Below are 24,625 nucleotides of genomic sequence, written 5' to 3' on the forward strand. Positions count from 1 at the left end.
TGTTAAAAGAGGTATGTGGTGGCGTGTCGGGTACCCCCCCCCCCCGATCCTGCACCCCGTCTGCAGCAAGATGAGACTCTGCCAGCCAGGAGAACAGAGGGGTTTATTGCTTCTCCAGGACACAGCACAACATAGATGTGATGTGGACATAAGGAGTCAGGGGCTGGCAGCCCTGAGCCTCTTGGGGTGGGGTCCACAAGCCCCTGAACCGTCAGTACTCAGCTTAGTCTCCTCTCTTCATGTTTTCCCAGCAAAACTGCCCAGCTCCCAGGCGCTGCCCCCCACCTCCCTCCCTTTGTCTCTCCCCCTGGGAAGAGCCTTGTTATCAGCTCAGGCTGGGCCTGGGTGTCTGGGCCAATCCACGTGTGGGTGCGTCAGTGGGAATTGCACAGCCCATTGCAGGGGGACCAGGGTCACAGAGCAGACAGCCCCCCCCCACGTCACAGGGTACTTTATAAAAGAAGGCTGAGAAACACTGCCCTAGACCAGGGCTACTCCACTTTGGAAGCCCAGGGGCCATGATGATACTCACAGCACATGCCCAGGGCAGCCCCTGACATGTGATTGCATAGACATGCAAATATATGCAAATAGCTTCTTTCACACTGACGGGCATGATACAAAGACGAAGGCAAGACGACACAACACGCAGGCCCCTTTGAAGTCCGTTCTGCTGATATCAATAAAATGCAACATTTCCCCCATTTCCACCCCAGGACAGCACTTGGAATGAGCAATGCCAGTCCAGGAATGTAACTACTAAAACGCATCTCAACCGACAACCGTTCTATTGATGACTTCTTTATTTTGGCGCCACCTATGAGCCGCCTGCTGAACCCCATGTAAACCCAAACTGCACTGTGGGCTGCAAACAAACAGGCCAGGGGCCACATGTTGAGTAGCCCTGCCCTATGGGGGTGCTTTGCCGGCTGGCCACGGGGCTGGGGCTGCAGTTATGGCTGCAGGGGCCAGGACAGCCATGTCACCCAGCCAGCAGCAGGGCTGAAGGAGCCGGCAGTGGGTTGGGACAGAGGCGCAGTGGCTGGTGGCAAGGCACCTTCCCTGGTCCAGGAAATTCCCCCCACCGGACCACTCAGGTCCCAAGGGTGCCAAACCAGGGAGGTCCAACCTGTGCTGGAGATAAAATCTGCCCCGTGCCCGGTTTGCAAAGCGAGGCGATTCAAACCACTTTCTAGTCTTAAACCTCGGCGCCTCCTAGAACAGGCCTCTAGTGTGATCCAGTGGCACTAGCAGTGCAGAAAACCAGTCATGCTGTACCACGCTGGGCAGAACAAAAGGTGAGTGCCGGAAGGAAGTCTGGTTCATATTCATTTATAGGTTTAAATATTTTTCCCTGAGATATTGCAGACAGTGGTCCCTGAGTAAGGACGTTATAGACATGGCAGTAAGAGAGCTTGTGAGTGTAACAATCCCTTACAAACAAAGTACAAATTCGACTACAGACAAAGGCAGAAATGCTGCTCAGACTATCACGCAATAGACACCCGTTGCAAGCAACAAGTGGCCCTGTTTTGCACTGTGGGCTCAAGCCAAGGCCACTGAATTTGTCACCCGTCTTCAGTGAGCATGGGGCTGGCAAACTGCAGCGCCAGGCCCTGAGGTAAGTGGCAGCGCTGGGGCGGGGGAGGCTAGGTGAACTTCTTCATGAAGCGGAGCTTCCCGTAGGCGATCAGCAGGAAGATGGCAGTCATGCAGCTTAGAGCCACGATGTTCTCCCACATGGCCCAGGTGGTAGGCTCCACCCCTTGGCTGTGCAGGTACGCTTCGCCGGAACACCTGCGGGCACACGGGGCAGAGTTAGGGTGACCGCGAGCCCCGAAGGCGGCTACGTTCTGCAGAGACGTTTTCCCCCAGAGACACTGAGATCCCCGTCACGCAGTGCTGAGGCAGCGCTGGGACACAGACTGCCCCTTTCCTGTTGTCTAGCCCGCTCTGGCTCCTGTATCAGCTTCAGAGAGCCAGCCACACCAATGGGTCAGCACAGGGACCGGCAGCCCTCATGGCTCCCCATGGCCAGACGGGCCTCACCTCTCTCCATGCCGGACTCATCTGAGCGGCTGTGTCCTGCCTGGTCTGCACCGTGCAGGGCCGCAGGAGGGGGGAGTGGGGCACAGCTGCGCTGGGGATCTGAAAGGGCCTGGGGCGCCGTCCCTGGATGGCACGTGCCCAGCAGCGCAGAAGGGCTGGGTGGGGGAGGCTAGCCCCTGCCCCACCCCTCTGCCAGACACCTCACCCCTCCGGGTTCGGTGAAGGCCGGTCTCAGCCCTGGAACTGTGCCGGGGATGTTTTCATTATTCCTAGCCCACCTCAGCAGGGCCCCTTTTCACAGGGCATAACCGCTCCACAGCCGCCCTGGGGTGCCCCTCTGGGCACAGGTGGGGGCTTTCCCCTTTGCCAAGGCAAGCAGGCTCCCCTGCTCCATTTCTGATGGGCGAAGTTCAGGGGCACACCCTGATCACACCGCCCCAGGGCGGCTGACCCCTTGGGGGAGTTGGCCTCAGATCCACCTGTGTTGGCTTGGCTTGCGTGACTGCACAAGCCGCTTAGCTGGAAAGGAGAACGGCAGAGGGGGCCGGGACGCTGGGGCGGAGCTCCGTCTGTGGAACTGACGTTGGTTTGTCCCGACGAGCTGTCCGCGGGGGCTGAGTGAGCTGAGGATGGTGTTCCTCCTCCCAGACCAGCCGCCCACGTCCCTCCTGACCCAGGTTCGCTACTTACTCAGTCTCCAGGAGGCCCTCGTGCTGACGGCTGCCTCCCAGGAAACACCCCTGCCAAGCGCCCAGCGGCACGCCGAGCCAGGGACTTACATGTCTCCAAACGCGGCAGCTTTAGTGGAACAATCAGCCGCTTTCCCCGGGCGCCTGCTCACATTCTGGCTGTTCTCACCACAGAAGTAAAGGTCTCGAAATTCGTTGACTTCCAGGGCCTTGGGGAGGCAAGCAGACGGCAAGATGTAATAAGCCCCCGCACCCTCCGCTGGCACACGGGCTGTAGGTCCCATCGTCCCTGAGAGCCGTGCCAGGGGGCCTGTCACCTAGCAGGCCCCACGTAGCGCCCGAGGATGCCGGAGGCCGTTCAGATTTGGGTGCCCAGCCTTGCTTTGCTGTCCCTGGCCAGCAGCGCCTGGCAAACATGCAGCGTTTGCTCCTCGCCTCGCCTCGCTGGTTCCCACCCAAAGTCAGAAGGCACTGTCCAAACGGAACAGCCTAGACTGACAAGAGCGGCCAATGGAGCTGGCCTCAGCTCCCCCGCCCCCTCCCCCCCGGACCATTTGCTGCTTCTGAGGACCTGGCCTGGAAAGGCCGTGCGGTTCTACGGCGCAGGCCTGGTGGCGGAAGAGCTGGCGCGGTGGCTGGCGCAGGAGGCACACTGCCGATGGTGAAGGGTTCGGCCCGGTGGCAGCAGGTACCAAGTCCCACCCACCTGGCAGCCTGCTCCCACGCCAGGGGCTTCTGCACTGTCCCCAGAGCTGGTCGCTCTGGGCCAGGGTGAGCCCGAGAGGCATGGCCGGACAGGCGGCGTGCCCCGCTGCTGCCCGTGCGGTACCTGCTTTGTGCCTGCTAGGGGAGCTCATTCTGCAGAACTTCCAACAGCCGCTCGCGAGAGCCCTGAGCAAGCCAGCCGCCCGCCTCGCAGGAGCAGTGCCGCGCCCACTCACCGTGAGGCCGTACCGCGGGATGCTGAAGAACTTGAGCCAGTTCAGCCAACCCATCACCGAAGGGAGGTTCACCAGCAGGCCCGAGAAGATCTGAAACAGCAACGGGGGAGGTGGGTCGGCGCCGCGCACTGAAGGGCTCATGCGCTTTGGGGCCGTGGCCACACACGAGTTGGGCCACCGCCAGCGCAGCCTGTAGCGCGGGAGCACGTGGCCGCCCCTCTCCCCGGCTGGGACGCGCACCCGCCTGTCTACCAGGCTGCTCCCACGCCTCAGGCTGCACCCGCAGAAAGCCCATCGCCCCTCTGTGGGCGGGCCCCGCCTGAGACGCACGCGGCAGGACCGACCCTCGCCCCGAAGGACTCCAGGCAAGGAAGCGGCGGTGGATGGCAACGCAAGGCCGAGCCAAAGCAGAGAGGGGAGGGTGAACACTGACTCCTCTTCGAGCCACAGGCTTGCCTTTGCTGGAGCTGCGCCCACTAGTGCTCTCAGCCCAAGCCTCGTTTTGCCACCCACCCAGGCAGCCACGAGGCTGGGGAGCTCGCCTTGCCAGCGGGCGGCTCTGGAGGGCGTGCTCCGGGCGGGGCCAGGATGGAGGAGCAGGCCTGGTGCTCTGGCGGTGTGCTTGGCGCTAGCCTAGCAGGGAGCCTGGCAGGCCAGGGTGGGCGCACTGCAGAGCGGGACTGGACTAGCGCCCGCTGCGGCGGGTCCCGGGGGCAGTGCGCTGGCTGGGGTGGTGGGAACAGCAGAGGGCACAGGAGCAGGGTTCCACTGGACTTAGCAATGTGGGCCCCGGGGCTGCAGGTCCGGGCTGAGGCCTGCAGCATCAGATGGAAGCCCGGGACTGGAGCTGCAGGGCAGAACCGAAGAGCACTGGTGGAGCTGGGCGTGTGATCTTGGACTGCAGTGCCAGGGTTCGGGAAGCCAGCACTGCGGGCCCTGGGGATGGGCCAGGGCCAAGCCTGCCGGAGCATCTCCCACTCCATTAATCCATCACGTCCATTCGATCAGAGTCGTAGGACTGGCAGGGGCCGCGAGGCCCCACAATGACGGGTCAGTAGAGGAGGTTTTGGGACAAGCTGATAAACTGAACAGCAACAAGTCACTGGGACCAGCTGGCTTTCACCCAAGAGCGCTGAAAGAAATCCAATGGGAAATTCCGGAACTATTAACCGTGGTTTGTAACCTGTCCTTTAAATCAGCTTCTGTACCCAATGACTGGAGGATGCTAACCTGACGCCAATATTCAAAAAGGGCTCTAGAGGCGATCCCGGCAATTACGGACTGCTAAGTCTAATGTCAGTTGAAACTATAGTAAAGAATAAAACTGTCAGACACATGGATGAACATCATTGTTGGGGGAAAGTCAACACGGTTTCTGTAAAGGGAAATCCTGTCTTACTAATCTGCTGGAGTTCTGTGAGGGGGTCAGCAAACATGTGGCCAAGGGGGATCCAGTGGATATAGTGCACTTAGATTTCCAGAAAGCCTTTGACAAGGTCCCTCACCAAAGGCTCTTACGTACAGTAAATTGTCATGGGATAAGAGGGAAGAACCTGTCGTGGATTGAGAACCGGTTTAAAAGACAGGAAACAAAGGGTAGGAATAAATGGTTGGTTTTCCAATTGGAGAGGGGTAACTAGTGGGGTCCCCCAAGGGTCAGTCCTGGGACCATCCTATTCAACTTATTTATAAATGATCTCGAAGAGAAAGGGGAAAACAGGGAGGTGGCAAAATGTGCAGATGATTCTAAACTGCTCAAGGTAGTTAAGACCAAAGCAGACTGGGAAGAGCTTCAAAAAGATCTCACCAAATTAGTGACTGGGCAACAAAATGGCAAATGAAATGTAATGTTGATAAATGTAAAGAAACGCACATTGGAAAAAATAATCCCAACCCTACATACAATATGATGGGGACTAATTTGGCTACAACTACTCAAGAAAGAGATCTTGGAGCCATTGTGGCTAGTTCTCTGAAAACATCCACTCCGTGTGCAGCGGCCGTCAAACAGCAAACAGAACGTTAGGAGTCATTAAAAAAGGGATAGAGAATAAGACAGAAAATATCTTCTTGCCTCTATATAAATCCATGGTACGTCCACATCTTGAATACTGCGCACAGATGTGGTCTCCTCATCTCAAAAAAGATCTATTGGCCCTGGAAAAGGTTCAGAAAAGGGCAACAAAAATGCTGAGGGGTTTGGAACGAGTCCCATATGAAGAGAGATTAAAAAGACTGGGACTTTTCAGTTTAGAAAAGAGGAGACTAAGGAGGACATTATAGGGGTCTATAAAATCATGACCGGCGTGGAAAAAGCGAATAAGGAAAAGTTCTTTACTTGTTCCCACAATATAAGAACTAGGGGTCGCCAAATGAAATGAATAGGTAGCAGGTTTAAAACAAACACAAGGAAGTTTTTCTTCACTCTGCACACAGTCAGCCTGTGGAACTCCTCGCCAGAGGACGTGGTGAAAGCTTGAACCTTAACAGGGTTCAACAAAAGAGCTAGACAGATTCATGAAGCTTAGGTCCATCAATGGTTATTAGCCAGGATGGGTAGGAATGGGGTCCCTGGCCTCTGTTTGTCTGGAAGTGGGTGACAGGGGAAGGATCACGTGAGGATTCCCTGTTGTGTTCCCTCCCTCTGGGGCACCTGGCACTGGCCACTGTCGGCAGACAGGACACTGGGCTAGATGGACCTTTGATCTGACCCCGTGTGGCTGTTCTTATGAGGGGTCATCGAGTCCAGTCCCCTGCCCTCCTGGCAGGACCAACCACCATCTAGATCATCCCTGCCAGGCGTCTGTCCAACCTGCTCTTCAATATCTCCAGGGATGGAGATTCCACAACCCCCCTGGCAATTTGTCCCAGTGTGTAACCACCCTGACAGGCAGGAAGGTTTTCCTAGTGTCCAACCTCAACCTCCCTGGCTGCAGTTTAAGCCCCTTGCTTCTTGTCCTGTCCTCAGAGGCCCAGGAGAACAATATTTCTCCTTGTGACACCCTTTTAACTACTTGGCCACTGCTCTCATGTCCCCTCTCAGTCTTCTCTTCCCCAGACTAAACAAGCCCGTTTTTCAGTCTTCCCTTCTAGCTCCTGTTTTCTAGACCTTGAATCATTTGTGTTGCTCTTCTCCAGTGTGTCCACAACTTCCCTCAAGCGTGGCGCCCGGAACAGGACACAGCCCAGCAGCTGGAAGAGCGACTTCTCGAGTCCTGCTCGCAGCGCTCCTGTCAAAGCATCCCTGGCGACGTTTGGTTTCTGAGCAGCAGGCTCACTCTCTGGGCTCATAGCCGCTTGTGCTCAGTGCGCTCCACCCCGCCCCCGCCAGCCGCGCTCCGTACTCACAAGCATGAAGACAAAGCAGATGGTGATAAGCAGGTTGGCAATGGCCACCACGTCCATCCCAGCGCTGATAGCCAGCGCCATGGCTGTGGCTGCGTAGGACACGAGCACCAGCGTCAGCATGAAGAAGAAGAACCGTCCTGCTGCTGCCTGATAGCCTGTCAAGAGAGCGAGCGTGGCCGGTTACAGAGCCCGGGCAGCGGCCCACGGTGGCGGGTCACTCGCGCAGGCCAGGAGCAGCGGGCTTGGATTTGGCTGCTGTGAAGCAGAAGCCAGATGGCCAGGAATTCAGATGAGAGAGCAAGTTTTCTAGCATGATTCCTGGCCGCGTTTCCCTCCACGCGCTGTTCCTGCTCACCACGCTGCACGTAGCAGCCTCCCAACGTGCGCAGCCCACGCCGGGCAGGAACCCTGCAGCCGCTGCCACCCCTTGAAAACCGTTTGTGTAGCTTAGCTTAGAAACAAAGAATCGGAGTCGGCCGCGCGAGACTCAGAGGGGCTTGTGCAAGAACAAAGGGGAGCGGGAAAAGCGGACGTATCAATTCTTTACCAATCATCCAGTAGCATATGCAAGAAAAGATAATGCCCGGAGCCGTTCTCATGGGCAAGAGGTCTCCAATCAGCAAGGCAAAGAAGTACGCTGAGACTCGGTAGTACCCGCTGGTGTACTGGTGGCTGGGAGGACGGGAACAGATCAGTGTGCATGGTTAGAGGCGGTCAGTATCCACGGGCACTACCGTCAGCAACGTCTGCCTGCCCAGGGCGGGGGCGGGGGCACGGGCCAGGGGCTGCTTTTGGGCCCCCTGGCAGGTGGCGGGTCCGCCCTCCCTGGGCTGCTCTGACCCAAGCCAAGCTCCAGTTTCTGGCCTGGGCAGGGCGGGGCAGCGCGTTGGGCTCTTCCCTGATTCTGGGTGGCCTTGTCTCTACCTCTTGCACGCTGCTGTGCGGCTTCCCCGCCATCTGCTTCACCCACCCCAGCCTGGACGCTGGGGTCCCTCCCCCCGGATCCCAAAGCAGAGCAGGGGCCCTGCCTCGCAGCATGGGCTTTGTTAGAGACAGAGACAGACCTCGGGGGGGCCTGGCGGGTGAGACTCCACAACCCCCCTCCGGCCCCCCTTCCGACACGCAGCTGGGGGGGGGCTGGCAGGTGAGACTCCACGACCCCCCTCCGGCCCCCCCTCCGACAAGCAGCTGGGGGGGTCCTGGCAGGTGAGACTCCACAACCCCCCTCCGGCCCCCCTTCCGACAAGCAGCTGGGGGGGGCCTGGCAGGTGAGACTCCACAACCCCCCTCCGGCCCCCCTCCGACAAGCAGCTGGGGGGGTCCTGGCAGGTGAGACTCCACAACCCCCCTCCGGCCCCCCTTCCGACAAGCAGCTGGGGGGTCCTGGCAGGTGAGACTCCACAACCCCCCTCCAGGCCCCCCTCCGACAAGCAGCTGGGGGGGTCCTGGCAGGTGAGACTCCACAACCCCCCTGCGGCCCCCCTTCCGACAAGCAGCTGAGGGGGTCCTGGCAGGTGAGACTCCACAACCCCCCTTTGGCCCCCCCTCCGACAAGCAGCTGGGGGGGTCCTGGCAGGTGAGACTCCACAACCCCCCTCCGGGCCCCCCTCCGACAAGCAGCTGGGGGGGTCCTGGCAGGTGAGACTCCACAACCCCCCTGCGGCCCCCCTCCGACAAGCAGCTGGGGGGGTCCTGGCAGGTGAGACTCCACAACCCCCCTCCGGCCCCCCTTCCGACAAGCAGCTGGGGGGGGCCTGGCAGGTGAGACTCCACAACCCCCCTCCGGCCCCCCTTCCGACAAGCAGCTGGAGGGGTCCTGGCAGGTGAGACTCCACAACCCCCCTCCGGCCCCCCTTCCGACAAGCAGCTGGGGGGGTCCTGGCAGGTGAGACTCCACAACCCCCCTTTGGCCCCCCCTCCGACAAGCAGCTGGGGGGGTCCTGGCAGGTGAGACTCCACAATCCCCCTCCGGCCCCCCTCCGACAAGCAGCTGGGGGGGTCCTGGCAGGTGAGACTCCACAACCCCCCTCCGGTCCCCCCTCCGACAAGCAGCTGGGGGGGTCCTGGCAGGTGAGACTCCACAATCCCCCTCCGGCCCCCCTCCGACAAGCAGCTGGGGGGGGCCTGGCAGGTGAGACTCCACAACCCCCCTCCGGCCCCACTTCCGACAAACAGCTGGGGGGGGCCTGGCAGGTGAGACTCCACAATCCCCCTCCGGCCCCCCTCCGACAAGCAGCTGGGGGGGGCCTGGCAGGTGAGACTCCACAACCCCCCTCCGGCCCCCCTCCGACAAGCAGCTGGGGGGGGGCCTGGCAGGTGAGACTCCACAACCCCCCTCCGGCCCCCCTCCGACAAGCAGCTGGGGGGGCTGCTACTCACACGAACAGCTTCTTGTCCTTGATGAAGAGCTCGATGGCGGACACGCTGGAGAAGCACTGGTTTGTGGTGATGAAAAATAAGGAGCCAACCCTGGGAAACAAATCCGGACGGTTGAGGAGCAAGGCCCAGGCTGCATCTCAGAACCGCAGGCACAGACACTGGAACGGGCAGGGACCCGTGAGGCATCGAATCCGCCCCCCCCCGGCAGGGCCCATGTACCAGTCGCCAGCGCCAGGACCTACTCCAGGATCACAGCAGCTGGAGATGCCAAAAGCCTCTGGCTCTGGCCCGGCCCCCGCACCGGACGCCAGGGAGCCACGGCGAGCGTGGCCATGCCGGCTGTTGGACCCACACGGCCTCCTGGGGAGACCAGACACGAATCGAGGCTGCACGTGGCTGTGCCTGCCTCTCGTCACCCCCCGTGAGAATCCTCCGGAGCGGCCGGGCCGGGGACACCGCCAGCTAGGCTGTCCAACCCCCTCCCCCTCCTGCTCTGCATGCAGCCCCGGGCCCCCGATTGCTCCAGGAGACGAGCCTTACTCCAAGCCTCACCGGTTCTGAATGCCCTGTTGGTCCAGCGTGGCCCCGAAGAAGATGGCCCCCACGATCAGGGCCAGGAGGACGGTGACGGCGACCTGGAGGAGCGCAGAAACAGGTTGTGCGGAGGGACGAAGAGGGAGGCGTCACTAGGCAGAGGTCACTGGAGGCCCAGCATCCACAGCGGTCGCTGCCGGCCGGGGCAGTGTTTGGATGCAGGACAGAGACTGGGCCAAGCCCTCCTCGGCCACGCCCCGCCCGCCCGAAAGCCCCAGCCACACCCCGCCCCACAAGCAGGGGCCTGGCATCGTTCACCCTGAGTGGGGCTAACGGCTGTGGCCACGTCCCCCAGCTGGGGAACGGAGCGTTCACTGCGCGGCACTGAAGCTGGGATCCTCTGTGGGTCGGTCAAGGGGGCTGGTTCTCCTAGGGGCCTGGGACACGCCCCCCTGTTTTGACAGGTGCTTTATGGGTAGCCAGGGACACAGCGGGGTCTGGACTCGGCTGCTTCTGAGTCCCGGATCGGACTCCAGGCAGCGAAGCTGGTCAGTGGCTCCTGTGAAATTCCACATCTCACTGGGCACGTGGCCTGGGGAGGTTGCGAGGTCCCGGACTGTTCTGAGAGCTCAGCCCCTGGCCCCCACTTGCTGCTCATTGCTCTTGGTCTCTGCCCTGGAGGAGAGGGACTGGACCCTGTACCGAGCAACGGCTTTGGGCTGCAAAGACACCCCCATGAGTCGCCAGCCGGCCTGCTCTCAGCCTGCTGCGCCTGGAGTTTCACACAGGTCACCAGCCAGCCAGCGGCCAGCCACGGCTCTTGGCCTCTGCCAACCGGGGCTGGACTCAAGCCAGGGAAGCGGCATAGCGTGGCCCGGCCCAGCAGTGTCAGCGTCTTACCTGTGCCACGGAGGCCTGGGGGTTCCGGAGGAGGTTCTTGATGGAACGCTTGGACACCCAGTAGAGCTGGGTGAAGAAGCCGTTGGCATACGTGACCTCGTTCACGCGCCTCGGTTTCCCCTGCTCGTGCCGCTGGCTGAGCTCCACTTTCTTCAGCACATCCCGTGTGTCCCGGTAGTGGCTGGAGCTCAGGTACTGCTGGTGCAGCGCTTCCACCACGCTCTGGTCCACACTCTGCTCCTCCTCAGCCATCCCCCCTGCAGCAAAGGGTCCAAGACAGGGTTCAGCCCGGCGCCGCTGGCGTGAACGCAACCCCCAGTCACTGGGGGGCCCGGGAAATCGTTCGCTCACCAGGGGTTGGAGTCAATGCGGGAGCTTCCCATGGGGTTTGCTCCAGGTTTCCTATCCATGGAGCCCGCTGACGGGGCTGCTGGCTGATCTAGACCAGGGTCCAGTTCTTCCAAGGTACTTAAGTGCCTAATTCCCAGTGTAACAGATCAGTAGGTGCTAGGTGCCTAATCCCCTTGAGGAGCTGGATCCAGGGGACACACTCTTGCTAGCGCCATGGCTTGAAAGGTGGAGGAGCCGAGTGTGCAGCCACCGCAGGGCGAGTCTGTACAGCAGGGCCTTGGTCGCACGAGGCACCGTGCAGGCTGCGCACGAGGCACCGTGCAGGCTGCGCATGGCACATGCACATGCGGCTGCAGAAGAAGGCTGGCTTGCGCATCGCGCTTCCCTGGAGGAGCAAGGCCTGTTTAATCAGGCAAGGAGCATGGGCTAGGAGTCGGGACATCCGAGTCCTGCTCCCAGCTCTCTGGCTGCCTCAGGCTTCTACCCCATTGCCCGTTGCTGTACTGTCTGAGCCACATGCACCAACGGTAATTACCGACATCCCTAACGACTGTCAGGCAGTCTGTGGCACGGCTTCCTTTTCAGGGTCAGAACTCTGCTTGGGTTTCAGTCGTCTCTGCCACCGGTTACCTGGGTGACCCTGGGCAAGTCACCTTACCTAACTCCATGCCTCAGGTTTTCCGCATTGTAAAGCAGGCCTGGCAGCACAAAGCCACCCGCTCAAAGTGCTCAGGAGCGTGCAGGCTCCTGCAGAAAACGCTCTCTGTGAGGGCACAGGGCAAGGAGGGAGCTACAGCGACAAGCCCTCTCACTAGGACAGAACACAAATCTACTCTCACTGCTTGCAACTTCCCATGCAGTCTGGCCAAGGCCTCGCGTCTCCGGCACTGGCTCACCTCCTCCGGTGTCCACACTGTCCCGGGGCCTCTGCTCGCCTCTGCTCGCTGCCACGGCGGTGGAGTCCCCATTGATCACGTCGAGGAAGAAGTCAGCCGGGTTGTTGAAGGGCTCGCACTGGTAGCCTGGAACAAGAGCCAGCAGGCCATGGTGGCGGGGGAGACAGGGTACACGGTTCCGGCCAAATGAGCGGAGAGCGGTGCTGGGGGGTGCGGGCCTAGAGCCACATGGAGCAGCCAGCTGTTCCGCAGCAGCTAGGAGCCTGCCTGCGGGTTCCATGGTGCTACTGGCCAGGAGCCACCTAGGGAAATGCCTCCACCCCGCCCGCACCTCAATTCCCTGCCCCAGGTCACAGCTCCCCCCCCCACACTGCACCTCCTCCCACAGCCCTCCTCCAGGCCAGGATCCTCTGCTGCACCCATCCCCCTTCCCGGAGCCTGCACCCCACCCCCCACCCGAGCTCCCTTCTGCACCCAACCTCTGGCCCTTGATCACTCACCACAATCTTTGATGGGGGGCACTCCACAATTATTGCCCCCCCTGCCCCAGGGCATGATCTTGCCTCTCTCCCCATCTTCCAGCAGCCTATGGGCCCCACCCCCAGGCCCCCGTGGTCCACAGAGCTCAGCACGAGAGAGCCCAACTGCCGGGCCCTGCAGCCCCCTCTTGCTCCTCCGAACGCTCCGCGCGGCCCCTGGGGCTGCAGGGCGTGTCTGGGGAAGGCAGCAACAGGCTTGGCGTGGCCGGAGCCGGGATCAGCCCTTAGCGCCAGGGACGATGTAACCATCTCCCTGGAGACACGCAGCAGGGCCCAGCATGCCCGGCCGACCTACCGATAGAGGTAAAATAGTGCAGGGCCTGCTCCGCGGGGCCATGGTACAGCACCTTTCCCAGCGCCAGCAGCGTCAGGCTGTCAAAGAGCTTGTAGATGGAGTAGCGGGGCTGGTGGATGGAGAAAATGATGGTCCGGCCTCTTCTCGACAGCCTGGGGGAGCAAAGAGTCCGGATCTCATCGGCACCCGCTGCCCGCCTGACGCCGGGACTGGGCCACGGGGCAGGGATCACCTGGCGAGTCCTGGCTCTGTTCACTCCCTCTGGTCACCTGGCACTGGCCGCTGCCGGGACGCCGGGCGAGACGGGCCTTGGGGAGACCGTTCTTACGTAGCGATTTCATTAGGGTGTTTCTCAGCCGCTGGCTCCCCGGACCGGACCGCTAGCACCCGCTTTTCCTTCGCGCCCTTGGCTGGAAGCCCTTTCACCCAGGGGCTGTAGCGTGGAAGAAAGTCCAACCGCCAGCCCTGACCGGGTCTGCTCCCAGAAAGCTCCCTAGCATGCCCAGCCCGCACGCTGCGAGCCCGAGAGGGAGGGAGCCATCTCCGGCGGAGAGATTCAGCAGCCTGTCTGGAATGCTTGTTAGGGACAGTTTGGTCCTGTCTCCACCCTGCTGTCAGTCTGGCTGAAGCCTCGGCTCCGAGAGACCAGAGGAAACTCCTGGTGGAACGAGGTGTACTGGTAGTTCGAATTAGCGAGCCTAATTCGAACTACCGACTCTGTGCCGCGTGTAGTTGCAGGCACGGAGTCCGCACTAACGGGGCTTTAAAAATGGCGGCGCCCAGCAAGATGCAAATGAAGCCCGGGATATTTAAATCCCGGGCTTCATTTGCAACTTCGAATGCCTACATTAACTACCCTAGTTCGAACTAGGGTGGCAGTGTAGACATACCCTAAGATAGTCTTTCAAATCTTTCCATTCTTTGACCTTTGCAAAGAATTGTTCCAAATGTTGCTTTGAAGCAATTTCTTTCGTTTCAAAATTTCCTCTCGTCGTACTCATACGCAAACGGGCCCAAACGGAAACGAACCGTTTCCAATTTGTCAAGACAAACTGGGTCCTTCAACCCACGAGGAGCTGGGATGTGGGGAGGTTTCCATTTGCTGAAAATGGTTGAGAACCCACAACAACGTTGGTTCAACCCACGATTGTTACTTCTGGGAACCGCAGTGACGCTTGCAAAACAGATACCTCGGCATGGGGACAAGGTGCAGAAAAGGGCAACAACATGCCGAGGGTTTGGAACGGCCGCCACATGAGGACAGGTTGATAAAACCAGGACTTTTCAGCTTGGGAGAGAGGAGGTTAAGGAGGGGCTATGATTGAGGTCTCTAAAATCATGCCTGGTGTGGAGAAAGTAAATAAGTATTATTTGCTCCTTCTCATAAGGTAAGAACAAGGGTCACCAAATGAAATGAATAGGTAGCAGGATTAAAACCAACAAAAGGAAATACTTCTTCACGCAGCGCACAGTCAACCTGTGGAACTCCTTGCCAGAGGATGTTGTGAAGACCAAGATTTTAACAGGGTTCAAAGAAGAACTAGATCCATTCCTGGGACAGGTCCATCAGTGGCTAACAGCCAGGCTGGGGCGGGGGGTGTCCCTACCTCTGTCTGTCAGAGCTGGGAATGGGTGACAGAGGAGGGATCATGTGTTAATTTCCCGTTCTGGTCCCTCTCTCTGGGGCACCTGGCCTTGGCCGCTGTGGGCAGCCTGGACACTGGGCCAGATGGGCCTTTGGTCTGACCCCGTCTGGTCGGCTTGGCTCAGGCCCCAGGGAGAGATGCCAGGCTGCGCAGCCGTGGGCTGAGATGAACAGCAGAGCAGCTGGCGTTCGCTAAGACCCCGGCAGCCCCTACCTCTTCAGGAGGAGGAGCACCGCGTTGGCTGTGCTGGCATCCAGGCCGGTGGTGGGTTCGTCCAGGAACAGGACCGGGGGCTCGGTGATGAGCTCCATGCCGATGTTGGTTCTCTTCCGCTCCCCGCCCGACACCCCGCGGATCAGTTCTGTGCCTACCTACGGCAAAGAGCCGCGGTTCGGTACGGGCCTGCGGGCGGGTGTCCCCGGGCGGGGGGGCGCGCGGCCCTGGCAGGAGGCCAGGCCAGAGGGGGGGAGCGGAGCCGAGCCAGGCCATGCCTGCTGATGCCATGTGGAGATCACACACAAGAGCCAGGGGTAAAGGCAGCCTCGTGCCCAGAGGGGCTCAGCTCCAGAGCTCCCAGGGAGCCAGAGACGGGGCCGGGATGTCTCTGCCCCCCCATGGAGTCACCCTGGTGGGGGATGGGCCCTTTCCGGCCCAGCCACCACAGCGATGGGCATGGACCAGACGGGCGATTGCCACCTGGGCCCTCCTGCCCCTGCTGCGGCTCAGCACCGCGCCTGGCGCCCTCCCCGGCTGCAAGCCCGGAGGTGGCTGCCCAGGCGGGGCCGGTGGCCGAGGCAGAAGCATTCTCCCCCGGTCCCACCTAGCTCGCACTCCTCGCACGGGGCCCAGGCTCCCCCCTCCCTGGAGCTCAGCAAGACTTACAGCTGCCTGCGGGGCTCAGCTGCTCCTCCTGTCTTCCCTGCAGGCCCCCCCGACCCCCATCCCCCTGCCTCCCGCCCTTCCCTGCCCCCTCGGCTGCAGTGGGGCCAAAGTCGCACAAGGGACCCTGCCGAGAGCATCCCCGGCCGGGCAGGCCCCTGCCCCTCACCTTGGCATCGGCCACTTTGGTGAGCCCCAGCTCGCTGACGATCTGTGAGACCCGCTCTTCCTTCTCGCGCAGGCTGATGGAGCCGGGGAGGCGCAGGGCCGCGGAGAAGAGGAGGTTCTCGCGCACCGTCAGCGTGCCCATCACCACGTCGTCCTGAGAGCAGGGCAGAGTCACCACTGCGGCCCTGGTGGATCCGTGCCAGGCACCTCGCCACGTGCCTTCCCGCAGCACGGAGCAAGCCCCCGGGACACGCCCCTTGCGCCTGGAGCTGTCCGTGCACGCAGCCGCCCCGCCCCGCCCCACCCTGGGCAGTGTAAATAGCCCCCGGGACAGGCCCCTTGCACCAGGAGCTGTCCGTGCACGCAGCCGCCCCGCCCCGCCCCGCCCTGGGCAGTGTGCAGTGTAAATAGCCCCCGGGACAGGCCCCTTGCACCAGGAGCTGTCCGTGCACGCAGCCACCCCGCCCCGCCCTGGGCAGTGTGTAGTGTAAATAGCCCCCGGGACAGGCCCCTTGCACCAGGAGCTGTCCGTGCACGCAGCCGCCCCACCCCGCCCTGGGCAGTGTGCAGTGTAAATAGCCCCCGGGACAGGCCCCTTGCACCAGGAGCTGTCCGTGCACGCAGCCGCCCCGCCCCGGGCAGTGTGCAGTGTAAATAGCCCCCGGGACAGGCCCCTTGCACCAGGAGCTGTCCGTGCACGCAGCCGCCCCGCCCCGCCCCGGGCAGTGTGCAGTGTAAATAGCCCCCGGGACAGGCCCCTTGCACCAGGAGCTGTCCGTGCACGCAGCCGCTGTCACGTTGCTGAATTGGAGGGAAGCATCCAGATCGCTGCTGCACCCCTAGGTGGGGGTGTTGGCCCCAGAAATTGGTATGGGGGGAGCCATGTGGGGTATTGAATGGGAGATTATTGTTTGTTGATCTTATGTACGCTATTTATGTGAGTGTATAATGTCCATGTGTGTAGGTAGGAATCTGTAATCTGTGCAGAAGCTGAATATTTCTGTGAATGTGGTTGAGCATTGCTATGGACAGGCTGAGTAGTGAAGCCCTGTGGAACAATGGCACTTGATGGCCCAAGGACACACCTAAAGCAGGAGGGCGGAGACCCAAGAGCTGCCAGCAGAGAGAGGCTGAGGACCAGGTGACCTGCTGCATACCAGAAGGGGCCGGGAAGGGGGTATAAAGAGGCCATGTGGTCGATGCCATTTTGTTCTCAACTCAGCACTTCATCCCAGAGGCAGCACTGCAGGGATCGAAGAGCCCGGAAGACCTGTGAACCCATCCTGATCGTAGGATGTGCAATAAGAACTTTTAAACCAGCAGCTGCAACATCTCTGCTAGAGCCTGCATCGAGGACTGGGAGATTCGGTGCACGTAACGTACTGTACTTTAATAACCTTACTCTCATGCTTTTCTTTCCTGTAATAATAAACCTTTAGATATAGATTCTAAAGGATTGGCCCAGCGTGATTTGTGGGCAAGGTCCAGAGGGTAAATTGACCAGGGATCTGTGGCTGGTTTCTTGGAACCGGACAGAACTTGTTCGGGGTAGGTGGGATTGGGTGCTAGGACCCCCCACCCGTGTATAGGCCCGGGGCCATCTGGGGCACGGATATTGCTGGGGTGTCGGAGGGGTTTTGCTCGGGAGGCTTCAGGCAGGTTGCTGAAGCGCTCTGTGAGACTGGTTTGTGGCCTGTGTGGAAAGGTCACCAGTTGGGGGCCGTAAGAAGCCCCGGATTCGAGCAATTTGCCCTGAGCGGACCCCCTCAGCTGTGCCCAGACACGGCCCGGTCCGTCACAGCCGCCCCGCCCCGCCCTGGGCAGTGTGCAGTGTAAATGGCCCCCGGGACAGGCCCCTTGCACCAGGAGCTGTCCGTGCACGCAGCCGCCCTGCCCCGCCCCGGGCAGTGTGCAGTGTAAATAGCCCCTGGAACAGGCCCCTTGCACCAGGAGCTGTCCGTGCACGCAGCCTCCCCGCCCCGGGCAGTGTGCAGTGTAAATGGCCCCCGGGACAGGCCCCTTGCACCAGGAGCTGTCCGTGCACGCAGCCGCCCCGCCCCGCCCCGGGCAGTGTGCAGTGTAAATGGCCCCCGGGACAGGCCCCTTGCACCAGGAGCTGTCCGTGCACGCAGCCGCCCCGCCCCGGGCAGTGTGCAGTGTAAATGGCCCCCGGGACAGGCCCCTTGCACCAGGAGCTGTCCGTGCACGCAGCCGCACCACCTGGGCAGTGTGCAGTGTAAATAGCCCCCAGGACAGGCCCCTTGCACCAGGAGCTGTCCGTGCACGCAGCCGCCCCGCCCCGGGCAGTGTGCACACAAAGCATGACAGAGACGGGAAGTGACCTGCCCGGTGACCCAGCAGGGCAGACCCGTCGCCTTGGCCAAGGAACCACGCCGCCACGGGGGGGACGCCTTTGCACTCTCATGCCACCCCCTACAAGAGTGACCACCACTCGCTCCGCTCTCCAGCCGCTTGGCTCCTCCCAGCCCTGGCCAAGGGAGCAAACAGACACCGACCTGCACGACGTAGCCCGAGATGCACTTGAAATTCGGAGGCTGTGGGAAGCCATCCACCAGCACCTGCCCCGACAGGCCGGCAGGGTCCTTCCTAGCCGCCAGCACGTCTAGGAGACTGGAGACAAGCAGCCGTCCTCAGGGTACTGCCGTGCAACTGCTTCATCCCCCTGGGCGCCCGCCCGACTAGGGCTTGGCATGGCTGTGGGGCTGGCGCAGCCACGTGCTCAGAGCATGCTGCCACCTGACTGGCCTCAGCTACAGGCAGGGCAGTGGGACGAGGCCCGAGCCTCCTCTACGCTGGGACCTTAGCGCTAGGGGCACATGCTTAGTGGAGAGGCAGTGGCACAGGCTCCATGCAAACAGTGCCTGCCGCTTGCGGGCTGTCCTGGCACCGCCCTGCCCCCGGGAGAACTGCAGGCAGCATGGTTGTGTGCCGACAGCGCAGAGGTGACTGCACCGGCACTTGGCAGAGCCCCTGCTGATTTCCCCACACTGGGTGCAGAAAACCCCAAGCCACAAAACCGCTCTGAACGTCTGGAATTCCATTTCAGCCTTTTCAGTGCCTGGACTCAGCCCCTTCCCTTTGGAACGTCTCCTCCAGCTGCGCAAACACTGAACCCGGGACAGGCGCTCACAGCTGTGACCCACACATGCTCAGGGGTGGGTCAAGCCCAGACGTCGGTGAGACCCAAGACCTGTATTTTCTGACTTTTTGATTCACCCGAAATGTCAAACCTTGTTTTCTGTTTCCAGTTTTTTGGACTGGCAAGCCTGTTATTCGCCCCATGCTAAGCAGTGGCTCTAATCCCAGCTGAGACAAGGAATGAGTCTTCCTTGGATCTCCGCAGAGCATGGTTGCAGATGCAGATACACATTTGGTATCTGCTCAGGGCTCTCTCTCTCTCTCTCTCTCTCTCATGTAGGCATGATGGATACAACTGACTTTTTTGAGGAAAAAATTCTATACCACATACGTGTATTTAATCAGATTTTTTTGGTTGTATTTAAACTATAAAAAGTTTAAAACGCAGGTTGAACCTCTCTGGTCCAGTAGCGTCTGGGGTCCAGCACGCTTCGAGTTAGAGGGGTGTCCACTTACCGTGGGTGTGGCCAAGTTTCCCGAGGTCCCATAAAGCTTGTTTCCAGCCCCCAGCCCTGGCTCTCAGTGCTCTGGGCTGTGCCCTAGCTCCGATTGACCCCCAAAGAGCCTAGCAAGCAGTGGAAGTGCCGGTCACGCGGCCAAGAGGAAGCATGTTTTTATGCTTCAGCGACTTATTTCCTTGTGCCCATACAGTAACACTGGGACAGCCTAACACTTTGCTACCAAGAGAGCTGATCATGCAGCCCCGGAGCAGCCAGAACAGACTCCGCCAGCCAGCAGAACAGGGGGTTATTGCTCCTCCAGGGTACAGCCCAGCACAGACGTGACGTGGCTACAGGGGTCTGGGCCAGGATGACTCAGCCCCCTTGGGATGGGGTCCCTGGGCCCCTAGACTCCCAGCCCCCCTCCTTAGATTGGTTCCTTCATGATTCCAGCCAGAAACTGACCCTTCCCCCAACACTCCCTGCCTTTGTTCCCTCCCTTCCCTTAACTGGTAGGACCGGTTCGGTCACTGTCATGGGGCCCTCAAGGTGCCCTCCGCTGGGCCGTGCTCACAGACAGAGGCTCACGCCCAGCGCCCAGCAAGGTACTGACACTGCATCCCATAAGCCATGGCCAGGCACAGGCTTATCCAGGGTGTCGAGAGTTGCCAGATGGTCTCCCAAAAAATACCGAACACACGGGCTAAAAATTTGTCGAGCCACCCACACCGAACACACACCCTGTGCGGGTGCTGCCAAGAGCCACCAGGCTGGGAACAGTGGGGGAGGCAGCAGAGCCTGCCTGCCAAGCAGCCACCTGCTCCCCAAAGCAGAGAGAGGCAGACCCCGGGGCAACACAATGGCGGGCGACGGGGGGGTCCATGGGTAGGAAGGTGACTCCCCCACAGCCAGGTCTTTGGGTGTCCCACACCCAGTGGGAAGAAGCAGAAACCCTGCCCCAGTCGGTTTGTCTGGGAGCCCCTGGAAGGTGCCCACGGACTCCTCTTGGATCCTTCCGGCTACTCTCCCCCGCCCCAGGGACTCAGCTCGGGGAGGAAGCAGAGAAAGACTCACGAGGATTTGCCGCTCCCGGTCGGTCCCAGGATGGCGTTCAAGCCCGGTCTCATAATGCCACTGCAAGAGACAGGAAACGGTTACTCCTGAGAGGGGATGGGCCCCCAGGGGCCCTCGGCAGAACCGGGGCGTGCCGGGGATCCAAGCGAACTCCACGGGCTGGCACGCTTAGAAACGTTCCAAATGACAAGGCGAAAGCGCCCCTCCCCCAGCCCCACGCTCCCGTCCTGGGCCCTGGGCCCCGGGTCTGAGCGGAGGCGCTGGCGGATTTCGCGCCTCCCCCTCGCCAGGAAGCAGGGACTTACTACACGTTGTGGAGAATGGTCTTCTCCGCGGCGGGGCGCTTGCAGAGGCGCCCGCGGGGCCCCGGGACGGAGTACTGGATGTCATGGAAGCTCACGACGGAGCCCCGCGGGCGCTGGAGGGACTCCCGCGTCGGGACAGCGCGCAGGAAGCTGCCGGGCCCTGCGTCCTCCCCCATGGCTAGGATGCTGTGGTCCTTGCTGCGGAATCTGACCTCCACGGGAGGGAGCTCGCTGGGGTGCTCCATGGCTCCCATCGGCCGGGCCGGGCTGGGCGAGGAACAGGGCAAAGGGCAGAACAGTGACGGGCTTTTGCAAGGAGGTAAACAAGGCTGAGGCTGAAAACCCAAACCGCCTCCCTCCGCAGAACCCCCCCGAGCTGCAGCCCACGCACGGGGGCAGGCACTAGAGCGTGTCACGCGCACAAGAGTCGCCAGCGTGACTCTCCCGGGGCAGTGAAAGCAGCAGCCTCCCCCACGTGCATCGCCAGGGGCCACTAGCCAGGCACGTTCCAGCGGTGCAGCCCTGACGTCCGCGCGTGTGAACCCCTCGCACCAGCGACACGAGGCCCAGGGCGAGTTTTCCAAGTGGCAGAGATGTCTTGGACATTTCTTCTCTGACTGCTATCCCATGATGCAGCGGGGCTCTCTGGAGTTAATGTTACAGGCACGTGCAGCCAGCCACTTTACCCACCAAGTGTCCCCCAAGCCCTTGAGCTGAGCATTGAGGAGCCGAGGGGCGGGCTGCGAGGGAGCTGAGGGGCCAGGGAGCTGAGGGTGAGGGAGCCGAGGGGCGGGCTGCCAGAGATCTGAGGGGTGAGGGAGCCAAGGGGTGAGGGAGCGGAGGGTGAGGGAGCCGAGGGGCGGGCTGCCAGAGATCTGAGGGGTGAGGGAGCCAAGGGGTGAGGGAGCGGAGGGTGAGGGAGCCGAGGGGCGGGCTGCCAGAGATCTGAGGGGTGAGGGAGCCGAGGGGTGAGGGAGCGGAGGGTGAGGGAGCCGAGGGGCGGGCTGCCAGAGATCTGAGGGGTGAGGGAGCCAAGGGGTGAGGGAGCGGAGGGTGAGGGAGCTGAGGGGCGGGCTGCCAGAGATCTGAGGGGTGAGGGAGCCGAGGGGTGAGGGAGCGGAGGATGAGGGAGCCGAGGGGTGGGCTGCAAGTGATCCGAGGGGCGAGGGAGTCAAGGAGCGAGGGAGCTGAGGGGCAGGCTGTGAGGGAGCCGAGGGGAGGTCTGTGAGGGAGCCGAGGGGCAGGCTGTGAGGGAGCCGAAGGTCAAGGGAGCCAAGGGGCAGGCTGTGAGGGAGCCGAGGGGCAGGCTGTGAGGGAGCCGAGGGTCAAGGGAGCCGAGGGGCAGGCTGTGAGGGAGCCGAGGGGCAGGCTGTGAGGGAGCCGAGGGTCAAGGGAGCCGAGGGGCAGGCTGTGAGGGAGCCGAAGGTCAAGGGAGCCGAGGGGCAGGCTGTGAGGGAGCCGAGGGCTGAGGGGCAGGCTGTGAGGGAGCCGAGGGTCAAGGGAGCCGAGGGGCAGGCTGTGAGGGAGCCGAGGGCTGAGGGGTGCTCTACACCCTCGTTAGTTCGAGCTAGGTAGGCAAATGAGGGCAAGCGGAGTTGCAAATAAAGCCCGGATTTAAATATCCCAGCCTTCATTTGCATGTTCCCGGGCGCCGCCATTTTTCAATCCCCCTTAGTCCGAGCTCTGTGCCCGCAGCTACACGTGGCCCGGAGTAGGTAATTTGAATGAAAGATTCTAATTTGAATTACCGTTACTCCTCATGCCACGACCTAACGAGCTAGCGTGGACATAGCCACGTTGCTCATGCACCCTCTGTCTTGGCTTTCCGGGAGCACGTAGCGGTCCTTCACAGCGTGGCCCAGGGGATGCTGGGGGGCCTGTCCGCGCGGACCCAGGAAGGGGAGAGCCGAGCGAGGGGGAGAACGGGTTCAAAGGCAGCTGGCAGAGGGATTCCCCGGCATCTGGCCCTGCCTGTGTTGCTCCCCGGCGGCTATCGAGGGCCCGGGGGCTGGGCGGGGGTTTTATTTAAGTAATGAAAAATTCTGCTGCTTGGTTTTGCTTTTCCCCTTGGAAGCGCCGCTGAGGCCTCGCCCGGACTCCCGACCCGGCGCAGGGGCAGCGCCGTTTGCCTCTCCTGAAATACAGAGCCGGCCCGGCCTCCGCCCATAAACAGCGGGAGAACCAGGGAACCTGACGTCACCAGCACCCAGCGTGGCGGTGCTCTGCCCAGTTCACCTTTCCTCCGGATTGCCAGGCGCTTTAGTGACTGTTTGCTAACGAAGGGCTGTGACCCTGCTCCCAAGCCAGCTTCACCCGAACACACGCACGCTAGGCCAGCAGGGTGGATTTCTCACAGCCCTGGGCAAAGCGCCGGCTCAGTCTCATTTCCTAGTGTAGCCCGGCCCGGTCGCACCGGAGACATGATTGCAAACCCAGGTAGTTAAAGAGGTGCCGCTCCAGGTGTGGACACTTCAGTGGATTTAACCCAGGCTGAGCTCAGTTTCAAGAGCAAGCTAACCAGTTTTAAAGGGATATAAAGCCTCCCCAGGCAGGGGGGTTGCCTCAGTTTGTAAATTAAAGCAGGATGTGTGTGTGGTGTGTGCATGTGTGGGGCTGTGGGGGGGCATGCAGGCATAGAGGTGTGTATACATGGGGTGTGTGCGTGCACGGGAGGCGTGCATGGAGTGTGTGTGGGGGGGAGCGTGCATGGGAGGGTGTGCATGGGGGTGCGTGCGTGGGAGGGTGTGTGGGGGGAGCGTGCATGGAGTGTGTGTGGGGGGAGCGTGCATGGGAGGGTGTGCATGGGGGTGCGTGCGTGGGAGGGTGTGTGGGGGGAGCGTGCATGGAGTGTGTGTGGGGGGGAGCGTGCATGGGAGGGTGTGCATGGGGGTGCGTGCGTGGGGGGCGCGCGAGCATGCGGAAGCCCAGCGTACGTGTTTCAGGCTGTCTCTGCGTTCCCCGTGAATGCAAAGGGCTCGGAAGGGGGACATCGGGGCCCAGCCGGTGGCGGTGGGCAGGGTTCTCTGTGGGGAGAACGCAGGTGGCCTATTCACGTGCTTGCACACAGGGCCCTGGAATCCACCCTGAAGAGAAGAGTTGGGAGCCCCCAGATCTCACAACTAACCGGGAGGGGCCAAGCTTCGAGCAGCAGCGACCGCCCGTAGGTCGGGGGAGGAAATAACCCAGAGCCCCTTTCCCGTCTGCCTCCCTGGCCATGGCCGAGTGACTCTGGCCGCGCCCCGGCCCTAGTGGAACCAATGCTCCCTCGTGTTTTTTCCGTCCACATGAGGAATACACGTTGGCCATGTGCACCAGGCGTGTGCGGATGTGCACCCCCAGGAGTGGCCCAGGCAGGCAGCTGTGGGGCTGTGCTAATCAGTGGGGCGGCGCCGGAATCTCTCCGGGGCCGCCCGAGCGCCCAGCGTGCAGGGACCGCCGCCGAGAGCCAGGAGCCGGGTTCTCCCCGGGAGCTATTTCCTGGGCGCGCTCCCTGGTTTTCCAGCAGTTGACGTTTGTAAACAGTGACAGCAAAGACTCCGTCAACCAGCCATCTTCCCCCACGCTGCCGGGCGGCCAAGCCCAGAGCCCAGAGCCCCTGCCCGCCCCGGCCGAAGGGCGCATTACCTCCGGGTCCCTAGAGCGCGCTCAGCTTGGCTCCGCTCCGCCGCTGTCTCCGGAGGGCTCCCAGTCGCGCGTGTGGGCAGCGCGGCTCCACTCGGGGCTTGCGGTTCCCGGCTCCTTACATAAACCCTTCTGCTCACACGCCAGCTGCTGGGAGTGTCAGATTACCGCTGTCATGAACTCCACCCCGGTCACTGGAGAAGAAGTCGCGTGCACAGTGGCACATGCCATCTGCTTTGGGGACAGCCGCTCTGCACACCCGACCTATCCCAGAGACACCGGTGCACGAGGGGCTGGAACTGGGGGCAGACCCCCAGCCATTCATTAACAGGCCGTCCCTGTAACCGGTGTTCCCTCTCATTATTTCCAGCCACTGAAGAATAAATTTTGTCATGTGCACCGAGGCATGTGT

At 61.5% G+C, this 24,625-nt stretch overlaps 1 protein-coding gene across 2 annotated transcripts; it reads right to left on the reverse strand.

Annotated features, from left to right (window-relative positions):
• Positions 1–1,316: 1,316 nt before the first annotated feature.
• On the reverse strand, positions 1,317–24,399 carry LOC102452280 (broad substrate specificity ATP-binding cassette transporter ABCG2-like). 2 transcript variants are annotated; one of them, XM_075934603.2, is made up of 16 exons: positions 24,217–24,399; positions 20,593–20,859; positions 20,288–20,347; positions 18,131–18,245; positions 15,616–15,768; positions 14,781–14,938; positions 12,922–13,073; positions 12,088–12,213; positions 10,841–11,097; positions 9,959–10,041; positions 9,407–9,496; positions 7,575–7,699; positions 7,028–7,182; positions 3,680–3,769; positions 2,829–2,947; positions 1,317–1,797 (listed from the first exon to the last, which is right to left on the reverse strand). In XM_075934603.2, exons 2-16 carry the CDS (start codon positions 20,844–20,846, stop codon positions 1,650–1,652), a joined length of 2,085 nt encoding a protein of 694 aa, XP_075790718.2. In that variant the 5' UTR covers positions 20,847–20,859; positions 24,217–24,399; the 3' UTR covers positions 1,317–1,649. The 2 variants fall into 2 exon arrangements, with proteins under 2 accessions (XP_075790718.2, XP_075790720.2); XM_075934605.2 differs by lacking the exons at positions 20,288–20,347; positions 20,593–20,859; positions 24,217–24,399 and adding an exon at positions 19,230–20,193.
• Between the last annotated feature and the right edge of the window lie 226 nt (positions 24,400–24,625).

This window comes from Pelodiscus sinensis, chromosome 8 (assembly GCF_052426305.1).
Source record: "Pelodiscus sinensis isolate ZL-2025 chromosome 8, ASM5242630v1, whole genome shotgun sequence".
NCBI classification, from domain to species: domain Eukaryota; kingdom Metazoa; phylum Chordata; order Testudines; family Trionychidae; genus Pelodiscus; species Pelodiscus sinensis.

Bases quoted from the DNA above. Each gene is read 5' to 3' on its own strand.
- LOC102452280 (XM_075934603.2), bottom strand. From the start codon at position 20,846: ATGGGAGCCATGGAGCACCCCAGCGAGCTCCCTCCCGTGGAGGTCAGA. The intron at 18,246-20,287 runs GTGAGTCTTTCT...GCTTGTCTCCAG, and splicing joins ACCGGGAGCGGCAAATCCTC to TCTCCTAGACGTGCTGGCGG. The intron at 11,098-12,087 runs GTGAGCCAGTGC...CCTTTGCTGCAG, and splicing joins CAGTGTGGACACCGGAGGAG to GGGGGATGGCTGAGGAGGAG.